Source organism: Phasianus colchicus, chromosome 2 (assembly GCF_987193195.1).
Source record: "Phasianus colchicus chromosome 2, bPhaCol1.hap1.1, whole genome shotgun sequence".
Classification (NCBI taxonomy): Eukaryota; Metazoa; Chordata; class Aves; order Galliformes; family Phasianidae; genus Phasianus; species Phasianus colchicus.
In genome coordinates this window covers 63,395,584-63,415,283 of record NC_143437.1, presented here as the reverse complement: position 1 = coordinate 63,415,283, position 19,700 = coordinate 63,395,584, and the positions used below count along the sequence as shown (strand labels likewise).

Here is a 19,700-nt window from a genome sequence, read left to right as displayed (position 1 = left end):
GCACTGTGGCAGAGCACCTCTTGTTTTTAAATAGATTTTTAAACATCTGACCAAACACAGTTGTATGATGATCGCATGCAGAACTGGCCACTTGTTTGGGGATTTCTTATTGAAGTCTTTAAGGACTGGAAAATTTGGTAATCACTGATTTGTTTCCCTTGCCTTCCTTTCCCCAAGCCTTCTCTTCTCAGTATGTAAAATTTGAAGCATTCTTGCCAATTAGTTTGTTACATGCTTAGAACTGCAAAAATTAATTGTATGTCCCCTTGTTTTTGCAGTTTCAGTATTGTCACTTCAGTACTGTTTGGTCTCTGCTGTTTTTAACCTTTCACTAAGAAAACTAGGTTTTTCAGTAAGGATCTGATCTTTTTAGTAGAGCTCAACATCAAGCCTGAAAGAAAGGTTTTAAGGCAGATTGTGGACACTTGGCAAGCCCTTTACCTTTCATTCTTAGGCATCTACCTCATCCTCTTTGCAATTATTGGTTTTAATGATGTGCAACACACCTTGATTTTAATCAGGTGCAAGTGTGTATGCTGTCTTTAATAAATACCTCAGTTTCTGTGATCTCAGAATCGCTGCTGTTTGTTCCTGTTTGTGCAGTGCTGAAGTTGTCCATTTGGTGGTGGAATTCACTAACCACTCTTGACCGTTAACTTTGCTCCTACAAGGACATGGGGCAGCTCATGAAGTTACTTTGGCTTTGACTCTGCTGCCAGTGCAGCCTCTTTCCTCCACTTCTCTTTCTTTGCCAAGTTCCAGCTTGTCAGGGATTCGTGCCGTGCTGCAGCCTGCAGAAGGAAAACCCTCCTTGAGAGTAATGTTGTGAGTCACCATCGGCATGGAGAAATGGGCCTGGTCTCAGGATTAACCACCAACTTAATGCTTTGTTTCAAAGCAATAGGAGCACGTTACCATAAGTTCTCACAGAAGTCCATCACTTTGAGGTATGCTACACAGAAGCTAGGCAGCAGTATGCTCACCTTTTTTGCTGAAGCAATCACTGCAAAACAGGCAACAATTGAAAGGCCGATCATGATGTAACAAGCTTTAACACGGGCTTTGTTCCTTGCCCTGTCTAGCATCTCTGGCCTGCAATTAAAGTTTTGGAATGGAGTCATTAAAAAACGGAAGCATCTCTCAAGACCTCACAGTTCTAATATCACTACTGTAGAGTGAAAATAAATTGGCTCTGGAAAGAAGCATCTATTGCTGTGGTGATTGGGTTTATACCACCTAGGAGCACCCTCAACATTTCCAGTGGAAAAATGATGTTTAAGGGATTGAGAAAGATTTTAATCTGGAAAAAAACAAAACAAACAAACAAAAACAAACAAACAAACAAAAAAAAAAACAAAAAAAAAACATTTGCACTGAAATGCTTGAGGTAAACATGCTACAAATTGCACCTGAAGCTCACAGTGTGATGTAGGGGGATTTATGAGAACCAGGAATGCAGGAAACCTCGTCACTGCGAACATCACAGAAATTTCAGTGAAGCCATTTCCTGTGCCAGACATGGCACTTGGCAAGCACTGTTTCTATGATGTTTATTATAGTACTGAATGTGTGCTATTTTCCTTTTTTATTTTCTTAAATTTGTTTTAAATATGCATATATATATACACATATATAAAAATACATGTTTCTCAAAGGTTTAACACAAAGAAAAAGGACAAATTACAGGCAGCTCTGCTGTACTTCCCCCCAGTCCTTACAGCACATGCACCAGGATGCAGGGCAGGTTCCTGGCTAATGGCTGGTAATGCAAAAGTTACAAGAAGCCTCTTTCATGTTACAGTGAAAGCACAACATCAAAACAAACCGCACAACAGACTGCCACCTCAAGCCATTAATCCAGAAGCCATTTGTAAGAACAAAAGCAAAGCTTTAAGTGTTACTGGTCTGGCTTATAAACCTAATTATATTCCTCAGTGCACTAATTGAAACTCTTCAGAAGCAGGTTTTCACTTTCTCCTTGCTTTCTGTCTCTGCTTTAAGGAGAACAGAACTTATTATCTCCTCTAATTGCACATTAGGGCCTCTGTTACTCAATCCTTCATCAAGGTCCTGGCTAAGCCTCTGCCGAAGGCAGTAACAGCTGTTTGCTGTCATTGATTTAAACATTTTGACTGAGGGCTGCAGGTTTGACCCTCAATACCATGCATCTTCAGCAGCCACATTTTGTTCACAGGTGGCAAACAGTATCTTGCAGTGCTTTATTAACACTGAAAACTGATACAGTTCAACTTCAATGTCTTAAAACTAACTTGTTTTAGAATGCTGTGATGAGTCCTAGAAATGTGTTGCTCACATGCTCTACTGTGCATAGGGATTAGCAGAGTACTTTTACAAACACCTCTCAACGCCTTCAGTAGTGCGAATAATGCTTCTGAGACCTGCCTGAACCTTCCTGTAAGAAAAGGCAGTGGGATAAGCACTGAGCAAGAGCAGTTGGACTCTCTGGGAAGCTGCTGCTCAGCCCTAGATGCAGCAGCAACACTGCTGGGAACAAACAGGTGAAGGAATGGCTGGTGGACACCCTTAATGTTCTGTGTGCTACAATGGCACAAAGTGGTCCTGAAGACACTTTGGGAAGAGTAACTTACAGCAAGTTGAGGTGAGCAGGGGATCAACCAGAGGCTGAAGCTGCATCAAGTACTCAACTGTCCTTGGATTTGCCTTTGGGGATTTTTTCTCACAATCTCTTTATCTATTTTTTTCCTCATTCTTCTTTAAGCTATAATAAATTACGGTTTGGCTGATGCGATCATTTAGCAGCTCTCAGCTCCCTTAGAGCTGTTTATGGGAGCAATAAATAGAACACACAGTTTATGATAACATCCTTCTCTGATTACACATCAGGAATAAACAAACAAGGCAGTGTGGATATATATCAACTATATGCAGAGACCAAGGCTCTCTGCTCAGAAGACTCCAATTCTTAATTACAGCATCTGGGGCCTCCAATAGGGAACATTTTTTCTTCCTAACCTATGAGCAACACAGGAGAGTTTTCTTTTTCCTCGTTCATTTCAAAGCTCTCAGTGCCAAAAGTGCTTCCCAGTTCGAGCTCAGCAGAGCACTGCTGGGCACCCTCTGCCTCATGCCCTTCAACCCAGTGCTATCCTTGTAATAGACCTGGAGCACTTACGGGATCCTCGCAGGAATTTCTTCTTCCGTCTTGAAGCGACCAGTCCAGAGGAGGATTTTTTTGTCAAACTTTGAAGGTTTGTAGCTTGCAACCACCTTGTGTGCCTGTTCAGCTGAAGGATTGGAAAGAAACACCCCGTCAGGCTGTGATGAGTGGCAGTAATGAATGGAAAGAACAAATCCCTCTTAGTGCTCTGGTGGCCAGTGGGAGAATCATACCAGAGAATTATATTTGTGTTGGAAGGGACCCTAAAGCCCATCCGGGTTCATACCCTTGTTGAGAGCAGGGCTGCCCCACCAGCTCAGGCTGCCCATGGCCCCATCCAACCTGGCCTTGAGCTACTCCAGGGATGGAGGGATGGAGGTGCTTCTCCTTCTGCACAGCCCCTGGACTACCTCCCTTGGGGAGCATCCTTGTGGCTCTCGTTTGAACATCCTTCTACCTACTGCCTTACACTTGGGCATTTAAGCCAGAAGGCAAAATAACGAGGCCCAAGGTGACCGCGGGAGGCCCCCAATCCCCAGCCCAGCCCTGTCCTTACCTCGGGGGACTGCTGGGCCTCTCCCGGGCCCGTCGCTGGCAGCAGCTCCTCTTGGAGCAGCCGGGCAGAGCAGCGGGGCACCCCTCACCCGCCCAGGGCGGAGGCGCAGCGGCAGTGGCAGCATGGGTACGGCTGGGCAGCCTGCACTGCCAGGTCCCTTGCTCTGCTCTGCTCTGCTCTGCTCTGCTCTGCTCTGCTCTGCTCTGCTCTGCTCAGCTCAGCTCTGCTCAGCTCTGCTCAGCTCTGGGGGGCTGAGAGGAACCGCCTGCCTCCACTTCACCCGCCCACCTTAAAGCAGTCATATGGAACTGGTGAGAGAAACACTCGGGGCGGTCCAGACTCGCTCAGTACCAAAATATCCTTTGGGGAAAACAAATAACAACAACAAACAAACATTAAAAGGAAGTCTGGAAACTGGTACAGAATATGAATTTAGCAAGCAGCCTGTGGCAGTGCTGTGCAGGTGGCCTACAGTGACTCAGCTGGAGCACTCCCAATGCGTGCATCAGCAGGTGATGTTACATCTCCCAGTCATGACAGGGCAAGGTCAGGTTGGTTATCCAGAAAAGGTTCTTCACCAGAGGGTGGTCAGGCACTGACACAGGCTTCCCAGGGCAGTGGTCACAGCCCTAAGGCTGCCAGAATTTAAGAAGCATTTGGACAGCACTCTCATACATATGGTCTGATATTTGGGTGGTCCTGTGTGCAGCCAGAAGTTGGACTTTATGATCCTTATGAGTTCCTTCCAACTCAGGACATTTTGTGATTCTATGATTCTGTGATCCAGCCAATGCCAGAACCCCAGAATTTATTGTTTTCTGTTATCACAGTGAATGCCATAAAGACCCCAAAAGTCTGCTAGCAGAATGGAGGGGGCCCTGTTCATCAGGGCTGCACTGTGACGTGGCAGCATGCAGGTCTGTGCTCAGTGGGAGAGTGTGAGGCAGAACTCGTGAATCATTTGTAGACAAAACTTTATTCCCTATTCTCAGCAGCACATCCTGAAGTAGGCAGCTCTTTCTGACAGCAGATTGTTGAGAAAATGAAAGCCAACTCCCCATATTCTATATTGGAATAAAATTTCCTGCAAATAGGACATTCTTTAAACAAACCAAGTTTATCTTAGCCCTGTGCTAAGTCTCTTAGCAATTACAGGGTGGAAGAAGATGCAGCTCTGCACATGCACAGAGCAGCTCTGCCCTTTTCCGTGATGTCTCTGGGGAGATGTAAAAGCACCAGAAGAAGTGACCGAGAGCTTCAGCATCCATTATTCAGCATTATTGCAATGAATGACATACAACCCCAAAGGGTGACCAGTGCAGCTTCATACTTCACTAACAAACATCATTTCTGTCCTTGAGTTCCCTGAACACCAACGTTTGGGGATCATGTGTCCTTTCTGACCCTTTCAGAGATAAAAAAAGACTTGAAGATGGACACATGCACACACTAGTATTGTGGCAGTCTGTGGTGGGATCTTTCCAAAGGAAGAAGGCAGAGCATGCCCTGGTCTGGAAAGAAGAACCATCCCCTTTGTCCCTACAGTCGCACCTACACAGATGTTTAAGGACATGCAGTAGAGATTGGAATCTTTTTGTCTATTTTATTTTGTTTTACTTAATTTTATGAGCATTTTCTGCTAGAAAACCTATTGCATCGCCTCTCCCGGGTCTGGCTGATTATGCTTTGAACAGAAGTTGTGAGTTGCTGGAGAGACAGACAGCTCATGGAGGTCATGGACAAAGGGGACTTGGTGGCTCTGGAGAAATGGACCAGAGGTGTGCATGCAGTTGAGAGGTTCCTAGGAGGATGGGATGTATTCGTTCTTTCATATTCTCCCCTGAATGCGATCAGGGGAAGAGCATTATGCGATCCCTTTCATTACGGATAGGCGTACTGCTGCCACCGCCCTCTGGAGGCACTTCCCTCTCTGTCCCGCAGGGGGGACCGCACGACCGCACTCGGCCGCCCACCTGGCGGGCATTGCGGGAAGCGCCCCGGCTTCTGGCGGGTGGGGAGCAGCGAATGGGGGGCTCTGCTACTGCTTCTCGCGGCCAAACCAACCTGCAGATGAAGAAATGAAGCAAGCCAGTTCAGTTTTTAACAAGGACACGACTTTAATCACCTCGTTGTTCAAGAAATGATATGCTCACTGCTTTTGAAAACAGTAAATACATGTACAACCTTTTAGCCAAATTAGCTCTTTGGAAGTCATCATGTGATGAAAGCTTTGTGTTTCTCTTTTTGCTGCATTGGCAGCCAAACTGTATGAGCAGCCAAACCTCACTGCATGTAGATTCATATTCTGAACAGTATTCACAACCACTGAAGCACAAACAAGCAGTTATCGTACAAATGTGTGCATAAACCTGCAGTATTTCCAGTTGGCTACAGAAAGTACATAATTGCTCAAATCTATATATAAATTACACCCTTGCCATTCATATTAAGATATTAAAAAATGTCTTCCCAGATACATACGACTTATGTAAGTCTGCATCACCGTAATTTCAGAAATTGTGTCCATTGCTGAAATTTGATCTACAGACATTTTAAACAAATCTGAGTAGAAAAATCGTGCAGATCTAGGTTGCAGCATATAAATAGAAATGCTGGAAAAATAGATCTATTGCATATAACAATAACACAACATGTAACAACAAGTCTGTCACGCTTCATTTTGGCCTGCAACAGCATCCCATCATTCCACATCTAAAAAGAAGCATGGACCAAACTGAAGAGGTCAGCATCTTTTCACAGTTAATGTTGCAAAGTGGGATTTCTCTGGTCCAAGCCAGGGGCCTCATGAACACATAGAAATGTTCTTCGCAAGCCTTCTGCTGCTCAGTGTCTGAAGATGTTCTCCTCCATCCCAGCTGTGAGACAGCTCCACAGGAAAGCTGTGCCCTGCCCAGCACAAGACTTGGCCATCCTTGACTAGGAGATGCAGTGTGGCTGCCCCAGCTGACGTCCTTCTTCCTGGAGTGTGTCTCTTACACAGGAGATGCTGTGTAGCCATATTCACGGAGTGCAGAGCAGAGACTTCCAATGCAGCTCATTCTGGTGTGATTTCAATGCACTGGAGCAGTGTAATGCCATGTTCTCGTAAAAGTTAGACTTTCTGAACAAGTGTCAATAAAGCTAAAATTCACAGGGTGCATTCATGCTGATTCTGATCATTGCATTATTTGTGCTAATGTGGGGAAACAATTTGTGCTTGTAAGCTTTGATGTTGCACATTGTGGAGGAGATCATTTCCTTCCTTCAAAAAAGAGGATACTTGGGGACAAGTGTAATGGGTCGTCTCTCCATGTGAGTTAGAGAAAGTGCATGGGGTAAATCAGTGTATTTCTGAGTACAGGAAAAAGTAAACGAGCCTACAAACAGCTGCAGCGGTCCAGGTAAATCTTTCTGTTTTTACACAGCCCTTTCTCCAGTTCATTATCTCTATGGTAAATACAAGGAACTTTAAGTGCTGCTGCAGGACTCACATGGAATAAGGCACACAATTTTGGGCACAGAATTTAAAACAAACAAAGGATTTGCCCACACTGGGTGAAAAGGTTGCTTTTGGATGTTCAGGAGAATAGAAGGCCTATTTTGAAAGTGGACACAAAAGGACTGGGCTTGTTTATCCTAGCAAACAAAGACTAGGAGGGGGCTCTGTTTGACCTGTGAAACAGATCCAGATGAGAAGTAGAGCTCCTTAAGCAGCTGGGTAGAAAAGACATTAGAAAAAACTGTGTGCGAGTCCATGCATTCCTGCCTGCTTGTCTGTGAGAAGGATGGCCTTCCTGACACTTCTGTTTGGCTGAGAGCATTGAGGTCCTGGCTCTGATGGTTTGTGTGAATGGATTGGGGATGGGGATGGGGATGGGGACAGGAGGGAGTTGCTGGAGGTCCCCACAATAGCTGGGGCTCCAAGGAAAGCCTTTCAAACCTAGCAAAGAATAACCATCGGAGTATGGTTTGCTTGATTTGCTTTCCTTGGGTGTACCAAAAAGAGATATCTGAAGGAGAATGACTTTTCTTCTTCTAGTACTTCAGCAATGCCCAGTCATATGCTGGACAGCCTTTTCCTGGACAGAGTCCTTGCTGCACTTTTGGGATCAACTTCCTCTTTTACTGGTGTCTGCCCAGACACTTGAAAATGGCAGTTTCCATTAACAGAGCTTTTCTCAGCATTACATGAGTCTGACGCAGTGATTCGGGAGCTGGAAGACTTAGAGTCCAAGGAAATCTGGCTGACAGCAATGCTGCCCACACTTTTGGAAGAGTACGTGTAAATCATCTTGAGAAAGGCGGACTTTGTATTTGTTTCTTGCTTGTAAATTATGATATAGCACTTAGGAAAAAAAGTGCAACAGAGAATCCCATAATTGGATATTAATATAACAATGATCTCCACTGCTGGTAGGTATTTGCCAAACGTAGTTACATAGACAGGAATAAAAACAATCCATGCTATAAAGTAAATTAGCATGCCAAATGTTATGAACTTAGCTTCATTGTAGTTCTCTGGTAACTTCCTGCCTTTAAAGGCACATATGAAGCAGATGAGGGCTAAAGCAGCTATGTAACCCAGCATAATCCCAAAAGCCACAACAGAGCCCTCGTTGCACTCCAGAATGATAGCTCTCGGAATAGAGAAATTTTGCTTTACAAAAGGCGTCCTAAATATTAGCCAGAAAGTGCAAATGATAACCTGAATCCCAGTGCAGATGAATACAATGGTTATAGGTTTATAGGCACATTTCAAGAAATTCTGCAGCTTGGGATCAAAGCTAAAGGCTAGTAAAATTTTTAGTGATTTTATTAAGATACATGAAATGCAGAGTGCAAAACTTATGCCGAAGAGGGCTTGCCGAGTTCTACATTTGAACTCTGTGGGTTCACCTATGAAGAACACAGTGCTTAAAAAAATGAAGAAGTGGCTGAGGAGGATAATATAGCAGACAGTTAAACCCCCAGATGCCTTTACAACGGGTGTGCTCAAGTTTTTAGTGAATATTGCACTGATGGAAAAAATGAGCACAACTCCGAAGGCGGAGAGGAGGAGCAGGAAAATAGCGAACCAGTCTGTCCAGCCGAGGAAGTGGATCGTTTTTCTGTAGCATGTAGTGCTGTTCACTGGTGCCCAGTAGGTTTTGTTGTGGCACCGGTAGCAATAATCCATATCTGAAAAGAGAAAAAATGAAGGCAACTCAGGAACCCAAAGCAAATAAATTACCAAGTGAATGGTAAAGCCTTGTGATACAAGAAGGTGGGAAGGGATATGGGGCAAAATGTGAGGCATGGGCCAGGTCTGCAGCTACGTGGAGTACCCCTTGCCATGGACACACCACAGGGACAGAGCTTGGTAAACCTTCACTGGCAGCACGATGGTGGCCTGAGTTTGAACAAATTGCCCTACAGAGAGTGGAACTGCAGCTCTTTCATTTACCTAGTTCAACAAGAAAAAAATCTTTCTTTGTTCAGAAATCTTTTGAAATGCAACAGCAAGAACACACACTGATGTAGATTCCACTTTCAAAGGTAACTTTTCCTGTGAAATTCCTGTTATCTGCTATGGAGAAATGTCACAGTTGTTTTAATAATAAAAGAGATAGCATGCAATTTCTTTTTTTCCTAACTATCAAGACTTTAGAAGTACATTGTACCTCAATTTTCTTAAGTCCATCTCTCTTCTCCGTATTTAATTCCTTCCTTTTATAAACCTTACTCAAACTGTAAATGAACCAGAATAAGCATCAGATTTGATAGTAATACTACTACTCTGTCATATAAAACATTATAATACTCCTACTTAAGATAAAAAGTATGCCAGCAAGCAAATAAATAACCCTTGTACCTGCATTGGGCTTTCTGTGTTGCAGAAAGACACAGAAGCAAGGCTCTATTGTCATGAGAATATGTCTCACTGAAACATCAGCCATACTTTCCATCCAAACATGGATAACAATATTCAGCTACAAAGTCTAATTGTTAAAAGTTGTATATTCTAAAAAGCATGAAAACCTCATTTTATAAGCTGAATACTGTTCTTCTCTTTTTTTATCTGTAAAACTAAGCATTAACAAATGTTTCAAACTCATTCCAAAGTTACACCCACAGTTGCCAAGGTGCATTATTCACGAACAAAACAATTCTATTGATCTCTAAATAAACCTTTATTTGGATCACAATTCTTTACCTGTTCGATTGCTGTAATGGTTTTCTGGGCAATAAACGCACTCGTAGCAGCATGTGTGTGGACTTTCTGTAACCTTTTTCATCTGTCCTGGTCTGCAGTGCTGGGAGCATGTTGATGGAACCTTCTGCAGTGTGCAGAGAACAAATTGGAAAAAAAAAAAAAAAAAAAGTTCAGGCATTACTGATTACTACAAACTGTTAAAATAAGCCTTCAAATCTACTATGATTTTGTACCTAACATATTTTAAGAGAATCTGAAAATGATGTTAAAAAATGTGAAGAAGGCTCTGTATTTCTTACATTTTCTCCATGCTCTCAGGAAGGGACAGGATGGGGCCGTATTTACATGACTATTTCATTTTTTGGCCCTAAATCAGTGTGATTTTATGTAGCTTAAAAATCCACATCCAATTCAGCTTTGAAACTGGAAGTTAGACCTCTGGGATCCAGATCCAGAGAAAAAACAGAAGCATTTGGGAGGGGTTTCAGATTGGCTACACCACAAATGCATTCCTGACACCCTGCTCAGCAGCTCTGAGTGCAGAGCAGATTCTCTGGCTCTATGGGACGTGTTTCTGCCATGTCACCCACACAGAAGCTCACCCCTCGGTCATCAGGCACTACTCAAGGTGTGTGTGGTTGGGGCCCTCCCTCAAGAGGTGGGTTCAGGGCTTCTTCCAAGATAAGCCTTGTAAATGGAGGGATAGACCTGAGGGATGCTGCTGTTTCTTCTCCCTGCAGGTTAGGGCTTACAAGCTGCCATTCTGAGCAGCACCGTGAAGAGGGACAAAAAAAAGAGGTCTTCTGTCCTTAGCCTCTTCTTTTGACTAAGGCTACACAGAAACTACATTCATCCCACCTTGTAAACAGCATTCCCTCTGGTGTGCTAGCACAGAGCCACACTGAGTCAGAGCTGCACAAATCCCCAAAGCCTTTACCACACACAGGTGACATTATCCAGCTGGAACTAGCTGGGGTCAACCACTCCTTCTGTCTGCACTGGTGCTGGGGTTCCAGATGGTGCCACCTACCTCATGCTCCTGTGTTTGTGCTGACCCCAGATCTAACAGGACTAAATAATCAACAAGGCTTATTTTTCCCCAACTGTAAAGACAGTAGATATGCATCTATTTGTGAAAAAGAAATGATTGCTTTGTGTAAGGCAGAAGACATATATAAGTAGTCGTTTTCTAAAACTCAATTTCACATTCTGTAATAGTATCCTTTGGACAGATGTAACTTCTGATTTACAAGCTATAGGAAACCTCTTAGGAGTATTCTGGAGAAATAATTTAATTTCAAATCACTGAAACTGCTTACAGGCTCATGTGCATCTCAAAATACATAAAGGTGGTTGAGTCTTCCCTAGGGAAGATGCATCATTCTGAAAGGAGATCACGACAGCAAATGAGTGATTTTTTACACAGCACCAGAGGAAGAAGGACACATATGAAATAAATTTCAGATGTTAGGTCAACAAAATAAAAGTTACCTTTAAATCCAGAAATTCTTTTTTTTTCTCCTCATCCTCAAAGATGAAGTAACCATTTTCTGGGTCATATTCTGCCATAGTGGTGATTTCCATGTGGCCATCAACTTCTTTCCAAAGAAGTACATCATAACCAGAGCTCATATCACCTTTGGAGTCAAACTTGATTTCTTTATCATCATCAATGATTGTAACTTTTTTAAGTTCTTCAAGGAGCTGAACGTAAATATAGGAAACAATGGCATACATCAGTGTCATTTCAGTGTGATACACTGAATAGTTTAACATTAGTATGATAATATCAAATTAAAAAAAGAAATGTTGCTTTCTACAGGTGGTTTCATTTTAAAAGGGAGCTGTATAACTGTTAATCCTACATCCTACACAGATTTACATTATTCTGAGAATCCTTGTTGACCTTAAAAATCTATTTTGCACAAATAAACATTTCTCAACTTTATGCAATGTATGCTGATACCTGTGTATTAGTACTTATACTTCCAGTCTTGGAAATTTTGGGACAGAAAATGTTTTACTTGCAGAAAAAAAAAAAAAGAAAAAAAAAGGCCTCTTAGAACTTTCCTTACTGTAAAGAATGGCTGTGATTGATGCTCCTGTTGTTACCATACTGTCAACAAAGTGGATCTGGGCAATATCTCCTTCCAGTGTAACCTCCCCCAGTGCTGGAAATACCTCATTTAACATTTTCAGCTGAGGCTCTGATATTGTGTATTGCAAGGTGAGGTTCTGAGTTATGGTATGAACAATAAATGCCATTTTACTCAGATAAATTGATATATGGCACAATGGCAATAGACAACAAGGTTATATTCGATGTTTCGTAGGAAATTTCATGGCAAGAGCATTTCTATAAGACAACTATCTAGCTTAATATTTCAACCCATTTGGATCAGTAGGGTGAAATTTCTCGCTCCCACATTAAAAAAAAAAAACAAAAAAACATTTAAAAGGTTCGCTGTGATCTAGAAAAGGACAGGTTGAGGCATACAGAACACAATCCCAGTTCATGAGGAGACTGCAAGCAGATTTTCATTAGCTACCATGGCTGCAAACTGAAGCAAAGGTTTTATTGCTCTGCAAGCCTAACAACTTTTGGCAATAGGAGTTAATTAACAACAAAAAACAAACCAAGGATTCAATGAATGGCTGAATTTGACTGTCCCTTGAAAAGCACTCTTACATAGATTCCTGTGTGACAGTTATAGCATTTAAAGAATATGCTGGCAAATCTATTATTTAAAAGGCTTTGGTATATATATATATGTGTAAAAAAAGTCTGGCATTTGTTAACAGTTTTTTTCATATACAACATCACTTCTTCACAATTTCTATAATCTCACTTCCTGTCTACAAATACATGGTGAAAGAAAACATGCATCTAAGTGACATTTCATTTGATTTGGACATCGCACAGTCTTGTGCTCAGACAGGGACTTTTTGGTTCAGTGTCCTCAGGTTAGTTGTTTAATCTTCCTCTTCTTCACTCTTCCAATTTCTCTAAAATACAGAATACAAATAACAATAACAAAAACTTTTGGAATACATCTTCAGCTTCAAACAGAAGGAGCTAGTAATTAGTAACATCATTATTTAATTTATATTTATTTTTGCAAATATGTAATAGAAATGACTTTGATATTTCTCTGTATGTTGAGACGAGTGATATGGATTTGCTGTATCCTTATCTTTAAATATGCCCATTTCTGGAGGAGCTAAAGTTAATTTAGAAGAAATGCGTTATGGAAACAGCACTGGGAGTTTCTCCAAGAATTCTTAGCTTCTAAACAGGACACTAAATTTGGGTGGTTTGGGATTTAATTCAGCAGTGATATAAACGCAGCCCCAAAAAGCTGCATACCCCATAGAACTATCCTGAATTTGTCCCATCTGTTTTTACAAATTCATGTAAGAGTTTGTTACTGTGGCTGCTGTTTTTCTCAAATCCCCTATCTTGGTTTGACCTGCCCTGACCCAGGATAAGAGGTCAGAGCAAGTCAGAGAGCTTCAGTGGGTGTTTGACTTTTAAATGAACTTTTGTTTAATCCTCTGAGTAAAAGTGTGTAAAAGTGAATACTCCTGAGCAGGTTCTCGGGTAAAAGGTCAGGTCAGGTTTTCTTGTCTGATTTTTCCTGTTCTTTTCCCACCTTGTAAAGTCTGATAACAAGCGCCTCACTCATCTTCAAGATTGTGTCACATTTTTCTACCAGTCATTTCCCTGTAAATCACAATCAGACACAAGAATGGTCTGCTGCGTTTTCATTTCCAAGAAAAATTACATTACAGAGGAATGTACCTGAGCTCAGACAAAATGGAGAAAGCAGTTAGAGATAGAGGGGAGATTTGAAACTCTCTGGGGAACTGTCCTCTTCCGTAACATCTCTACCTCTCTAGAGCACACTGCTGAGTATTACAGTGGTTTGCAGAAACAGGACCAATATTTAGTGGCAGAACATCTATGTCAACCAGATTGATTGCAAATTTATGTTCTATCCTCTTCAAGTAGCTAGTAAGATGTTCCAGCAAGCAGCTTAGAGACTGGAGTCTTCATCCAAGCTGATGCCTTCTTTGAAGATGATGGGGGAAGTGCTAGGTTAGCTCATGGGTGTCCAACATTTTGGCTTGCCTAGGCCATACTAAATGAAGAGAACTATCCTGGGCTGCACATACATAGTTTGCTCTGAAAGTAATGCCTCCTATTTATTTCCATGGATCAGCTAGTTATCTGTATATAAACTGCAATAATACTTCTCAATCTACAGCAGAATACAGCCATGGCTTAGCATCAGCAGTTTTTGCACCTGCGTGGGACAAAGCAAGAGAAGAAAGCTAGATTCCAGTTCTCATAACTAATTAGCAACTGCTGCTCTGGGAGATGAGCTGTGGTTACGTTTGACCCATGCAGTCATAAGGAAAGGCAGAAACAGGAATAAGAAGCCCTTTAGTAAAAGGGCTAAACAAGTAAATCCAGAAATGCAAGAGGAAAAGTGAGATGGAAGTTATATAGAGAGAACAGGACCTCAAAGAATTAACACCATACCTCCCAGGGGGCGAAAGCAGAGGGATCCTTGCAGTTTCTGTCTTTGCATTGCCCTTTTATGGCATGGGCAATGGCATACACTGCAAGTATAGTACTATGGATAAATCCTGGCTCAATGTTGGCATTCAAAAAATCATCTCTCCAGATCTGACGTCTGTTCTCAACATTTTGCATCAGGTCGTACTGGGATTGGCTTGAAATACACATTTGAAAATCGTAGTTGTCCAGGTGTGCACAGACTGACAAAAGCATAATATATTCAAGTAAAAACTTGTTGTTTTCAGTGGGCCTTTCATGAATACTTCTCAGAAAGTCTTGGAATGTGGATACGTCCTTGTTCTTAAATCCAAATCCCACAACAGTTCCTAGCTTTCTGATGTTGGGCATCGTACTGATTTTCACTGCAGTTGACCAGTTATCACTTGCAATCCAAATCTTTTTTACATTTCTCTCAATTGCCTTCTTAAATAGTTTGAGCACATGAAATTGTCTCATAAAGACTACAATGACATTTACTCTGGTTTCCTTGACAATCTTCTCGATTGCACGATCAACTTTTGTATGAAAGGTGTTATCAGAGAGATAGGCAGGCAGCATCTCTTTAAAAGCTATGCAGACACTGTTTGCCATGGCCTGGACCCCAAAGCTCTCCAGAGCAAAGCGCCCGTTGTCATCATCTGTGGCTATTACTCCAATCCAGTTCCACCCAGACTCACAGATCAGGTGGGCCATTGCTCTTGTCTGATGGAAATCACTGGGGATAGTCCTCAAGAAGGAAGGAAAACGGATTTTGTCACTGAGGATTTCAGCTGATGATGCAGGACTGACCTAGGAAGAGACAACTGTTTAGTTATGGAAGTGGTCTCTTCCAAAGGATTCTGAGAGCCCCAAAACTTCCACTATTGCTTTTCTATCCCTGCTGTGACTGAGTGCAAACACAAGGCAGCCAAGCAGGGCAGGATTCTTAACCCTACTGTTGGAACGTAGGCCTGTGCCCAGCACCCTTTCCCTCATTTTCATCTGTGTGCACCTAATTGCTTTATTAAAAGCAGAGATTAAAACATTGTAAATAGATCTGAAAGTTATGTTGGATTTTGATTTAACCTGTAGAAATACCATCACTACTATTGAGAACAATAGTTAACACACTAGAAGTACTTAACTGTTGTTGGAGCTGTTACTAAAATTTCTAGTATGCCTACATTTTGCAATGTGTTTTTTTGCACCATGTTAGTATAGTCCACCCACTTATTTATTTTCTCTCAAAAATTTAATTACTGTGCTTTAAAGGGGTCATAAAGTCTGTTGGAAGATCCTATCAGAGAAAAAAAAAAGAGTATCCAACATTAAAGGACAGTATAATATTTTTTTCTTATGTAGAAACTTTAGCCTCTCTATAGTGAATGTAGCAAGAAAAAACATAACTGAAAAAGATGTAATTTAAATGAATTTACTTTTTAACCTTTGTCTAATTTGTTGTTTTTCCTACTGTAATATTTCTTACCTTGCTTGACAGTTCTTAACAAATCTAAGCTTTTCAAAATGAGAGCCCCCTATCTGGAGAAGATGTCAAATCTTAATGTCAGTGGATTGCAGATACTACAGATGAGAAAAATCTACAAGGTCACCTTTTCCATCTCTATATCACAATGTAAATTTGTTTTATAATTTGCCTTTTGAGTAATTTTAAGTGCAGCTTTTAATTTCTATATCAAATATAGCTCTTATGGTGGAACTGGAAGCATAGATATTTCCTCCCAGAGCAGGGGAAAAGATTCAGTTAAAAGTTATATTTAGTTCATATTTTAAGTATTTTGCATGTTTATGCTACTTTGCTGTAAGGTAATGTATGTCAAATTACCAAAATCAGTGTGGAGCACAAGATGATTTTGGTTTTGATCACAACTTTTTTTTCTTGTAACAGTGAAAGTAATAATGGAAGCACCAGCCTAAGTGCAAGCATGGGACTGTATGAGCCTGAAATAGTAGTAGAGAGGCTGGAAATAGAGAAGGATGTTTGGGGAAGGAGTAGTCATATTCCTTCTCTTCTATAGCTGCTTGAAGAGCAGCAAGACTAAAACTGTTTTTTTTTTTGAGCAACTGTGACTTGCAGTCCCTCCAATTAGAGCCACATCTAGCCACGGTAAATTTGATCCTCTGTCTCAAATGAAATAATTCCCTCAAACCTACCTGTGGGATTAGTTGCAAAGCCAATAGCCTTGAAACTGCCATTGACACCTCAGAGTAGCTGGCTCCGGTGACTGCCTTAATTCTTGGTACATAGTCTGAATAGTTACACTTGAACTCTACAATATCCTTAGAAGTATTGGATTTGGACAGGAACCTCAGAGCAGATGCCATGGCTTTTGTAACTTCTGCACAGGTATCATAGATTTCATAGCCCAGAGTAACTCCAGATAATAATGTTGAATTGTTGATCATTTCAATAGCATGTATCATTGCAAGAGTCTGAAGAAAAATTTGAATTTCAAAGCTGTCAGAAAACACAGAAGTTTCATTTTAGAAAAAAAAGTATTTCTGGAATAAGACTGAAGCAAATTCTGTTCACATCCTTTAGCTTTGCCAGCTACTGAAAAGAAATGCTTGGTGTGATTTGCTTGTTTATAAAATCAGATTTATAGAATATCTCAAGTTGGAAGAGACCCACAAGCATCATTAAGTCCATCTCCCAGCTCCACAGAGGGTCACTCAAATTTCAAATCCTATGTCTGGGAGTGCTTCTCCAGTGCCTGACCACCCTCTGGTGAAGAAACTTTCAGTAACACCCAACCTGACCCTCCATTTATTCAGATGCATGTGGTTAAAATAATAGAAAATCATATTATTTTCTTTCTCACTTAAATGGTAGAATAATCATAATTAACACAACACTTCAGTAATACCTGAATAAAAATACTTTTCTGAAACAACAGGCACTAAAGTTACAATTATTGTGATACATGAAAATTTGCAAGGGAAATCTTCAGAAAGTGTCTGGTAGAGTCAGTTCTAATTTGCCCCATTCAGCCCAGCAATTTTGGGGTTTTGTTTGTTTGTTTGTTACAATATATTTGGTTTCACCAAAAGCATGAAACAAAGTAAAGGACTAGGAGAAAATACTTCAGAAGTTAATGTCTTCTTGTGGTTGCACAGATGCTCCTAACATTCTCTCTAAACCTAACAAAGTTAATACAGCTTTTCTTCTTATCTTCAATGGATGTGATGGTTTCTTAATCAGAATATGGTAATACAGGCTGCCTGCAATGCAATCAACTCTCCTCTTAAGCAAGGGTCTCTAAAGTTTACATATCTTGCAAACCAAAATAAATTTCAAATGGAATGGATACAATATATGACTGAAGAAATATAATAAAATACGGACAAAACGACTGACTTTGAATCATTTTGAAATAAACCCATATGGATTCCCTACATTAAAATAAAACTTATGGCATTGTACCTATATTAAAATGAAAGAAAATGCATGTATGGATTTATATTATATCACATTCCTGAATTTACGAAAAGTAGGATATGGAGTCAACAAAATAAATATTTTGATGTGCAGTATAAATATGAAAGCATACATGACATAGTGTCTGTTCTGTATATCCCATCACACTATGCCATGCCACAGTTATAGTACAAAACATAATATCTACACTGATTATAACAATTGCAAAGCAGTCAGTAGTACAATAGACTACAGCGTGGGTGTGAGGGGCATATTTCTATGTGTGCTTAGACAAAATTGGGCAGACTGTGTTCAAAGTATTTAGGTGCAACTTTACTGTAAATAATGAACTGCAGAGTACTTCAGTCATAGAGCAGCAGAACAGTATTAATATGGCAATTAAATGGTTCCTCAACACAAACTTTTAGGGCTATTCGATGCAGTATGAAGATAGAAATAGGATCAAATAACCATTTCCTTCCTTGCTTAGCCATAGTATTTTCTATGACAACTTTGTGATTCCTTGTCATTCTTTGTTACGTTATAAGCAATTTATTTGATGTCCAATGTCTTCTAAAAAACTGAGAAATGCAAGAGAAACAGATTTTGTTGATCACAACACTAAGTGTATTTGCCTGATTTCAGTGATCTCTTAGTAGTTATTTGTGTAATTTGCCTTGTTACTCACCCAGCACAGTTCTGAATTACTGGCTTGATAGGATGCTCTTCTGGATGCAGCATTTCACTGTGAACTGCAAACAAACCTCCTATAATAATGTCTCCTGGAGAACTGGCGCTCACAAAGTCATCTGTATTCTGGCAAGCAGAAGCAACATCAGAGCTGATCACAAATGGAATCAGCACTAAGCTAAATAATGCCATGCTTCTGCTTCACCTGCTCACTCCCAGCTCTAAGTCCATTAGGCCAGCTGCAGTGCCTTCTAGCAAATGTTCCTATGTCATCTATAAACAGCAGTAAAGGAAAAAAGGCTGAGCTCCAAAGTTAGTCACACCTCATAAGGTGCTTGTATTTGCTTCACTGACTCAGGTTACTTTGTTAGAACTCCAAAGTAATGTTGTCACATAAAGCATGAGGGTGCAGGGGACTGAGAGGGAAGGAAAAAGAAAGATGAATTTAGAAGGAAGTGCTGGACATAAATCTGTTCTATTGTTTTCAAAAATTATTATACTTAATCTGAAACACTTGGCAAATATTTTTGTATAAATTTGGGCTTGTCTTGGATACTTTCCAGCTGATTGCTGGGTGGAGAGATATCATGTAATATGGTAGTGATGTTACTTTAAGAGTCTGATCCAAAGAGTATGGAAAAAAGGCCCTGCTGCTCAGTGGTCTTTATATCAGACTGAGAAAAACAAAAGAAAGCAATAAACAAAACTAAACAATCAACAAGACCAAAAAGTAAGTCTGTATTATTATATTTTGCCTTTTTTCTCACTTACTCTTTATAGATAGAGTATCCATTTGCAACAGAGATATTAACCACAAATGCAAAAGCTAATCATCCATTAAATCACCATTTGGCAGCTTCTTTTTTATAATGCAGAACCTTGTCTTTCTTTCTGTGTGGTAATCTCACTGGTAGTTCACGACATACAGTAAACAGCTGTCTACATTTTCTTTAATGTATCTAATGACATGCATTTATGGGCAGGTTAGGATACCAGCTTATTCTGCTTTGTGCTGACTTGTAAAAATTTAATTTATTCTGAAGGTACTCCTCTTGATTTATAGCAGCATAAACATAGTTAGAACCTGACCCTGAGTTATCCACCTGCAAATATACACATACC

At 40.7% G+C, this 19,700-nt stretch overlaps 2 protein-coding genes across 2 annotated transcripts; both read right to left on the bottom strand.

The window, feature by feature from the left end:
• Positions 1–654: 654 nt before the first annotated feature.
• FAM162B (family with sequence similarity 162 member B) lies at positions 655–3,887 on the bottom strand. Its single transcript, XM_031610724.2, has 4 exons — positions 3,696–3,887; positions 3,155–3,266; positions 984–1,092; positions 655–791 (listed from the first exon to the last, which is right to left on the bottom strand). Exons 1-4 carry the CDS (start codon positions 3,817–3,819, stop codon positions 693–695), a joined length of 444 nt encoding a protein of 147 aa, XP_031466584.1. The 5' UTR covers positions 3,820–3,887; the 3' UTR covers positions 655–692.
• A 3,865-nt stretch (positions 3,888–7,752) lies between these two features.
• On the bottom strand, positions 7,753–18,809 carry GPRC6A (G protein-coupled receptor class C group 6 member A). The gene is made up of 6 exons (XM_031610789.2): positions 18,577–18,809; positions 16,625–16,928; positions 14,435–15,262; positions 11,380–11,592; positions 9,889–10,012; positions 7,753–8,873 (listed from the first exon to the last, which is right to left on the bottom strand). The coding sequence occupies exons 1-6, from the start codon at positions 18,768–18,770 to the stop codon at positions 7,753–7,755; spliced, it is 2,784 nt and encodes a 927-aa protein (XP_031466649.2). The 5' UTR covers positions 18,771–18,809.
• Positions 18,810–19,700: the final 891 nt, after the last annotated feature.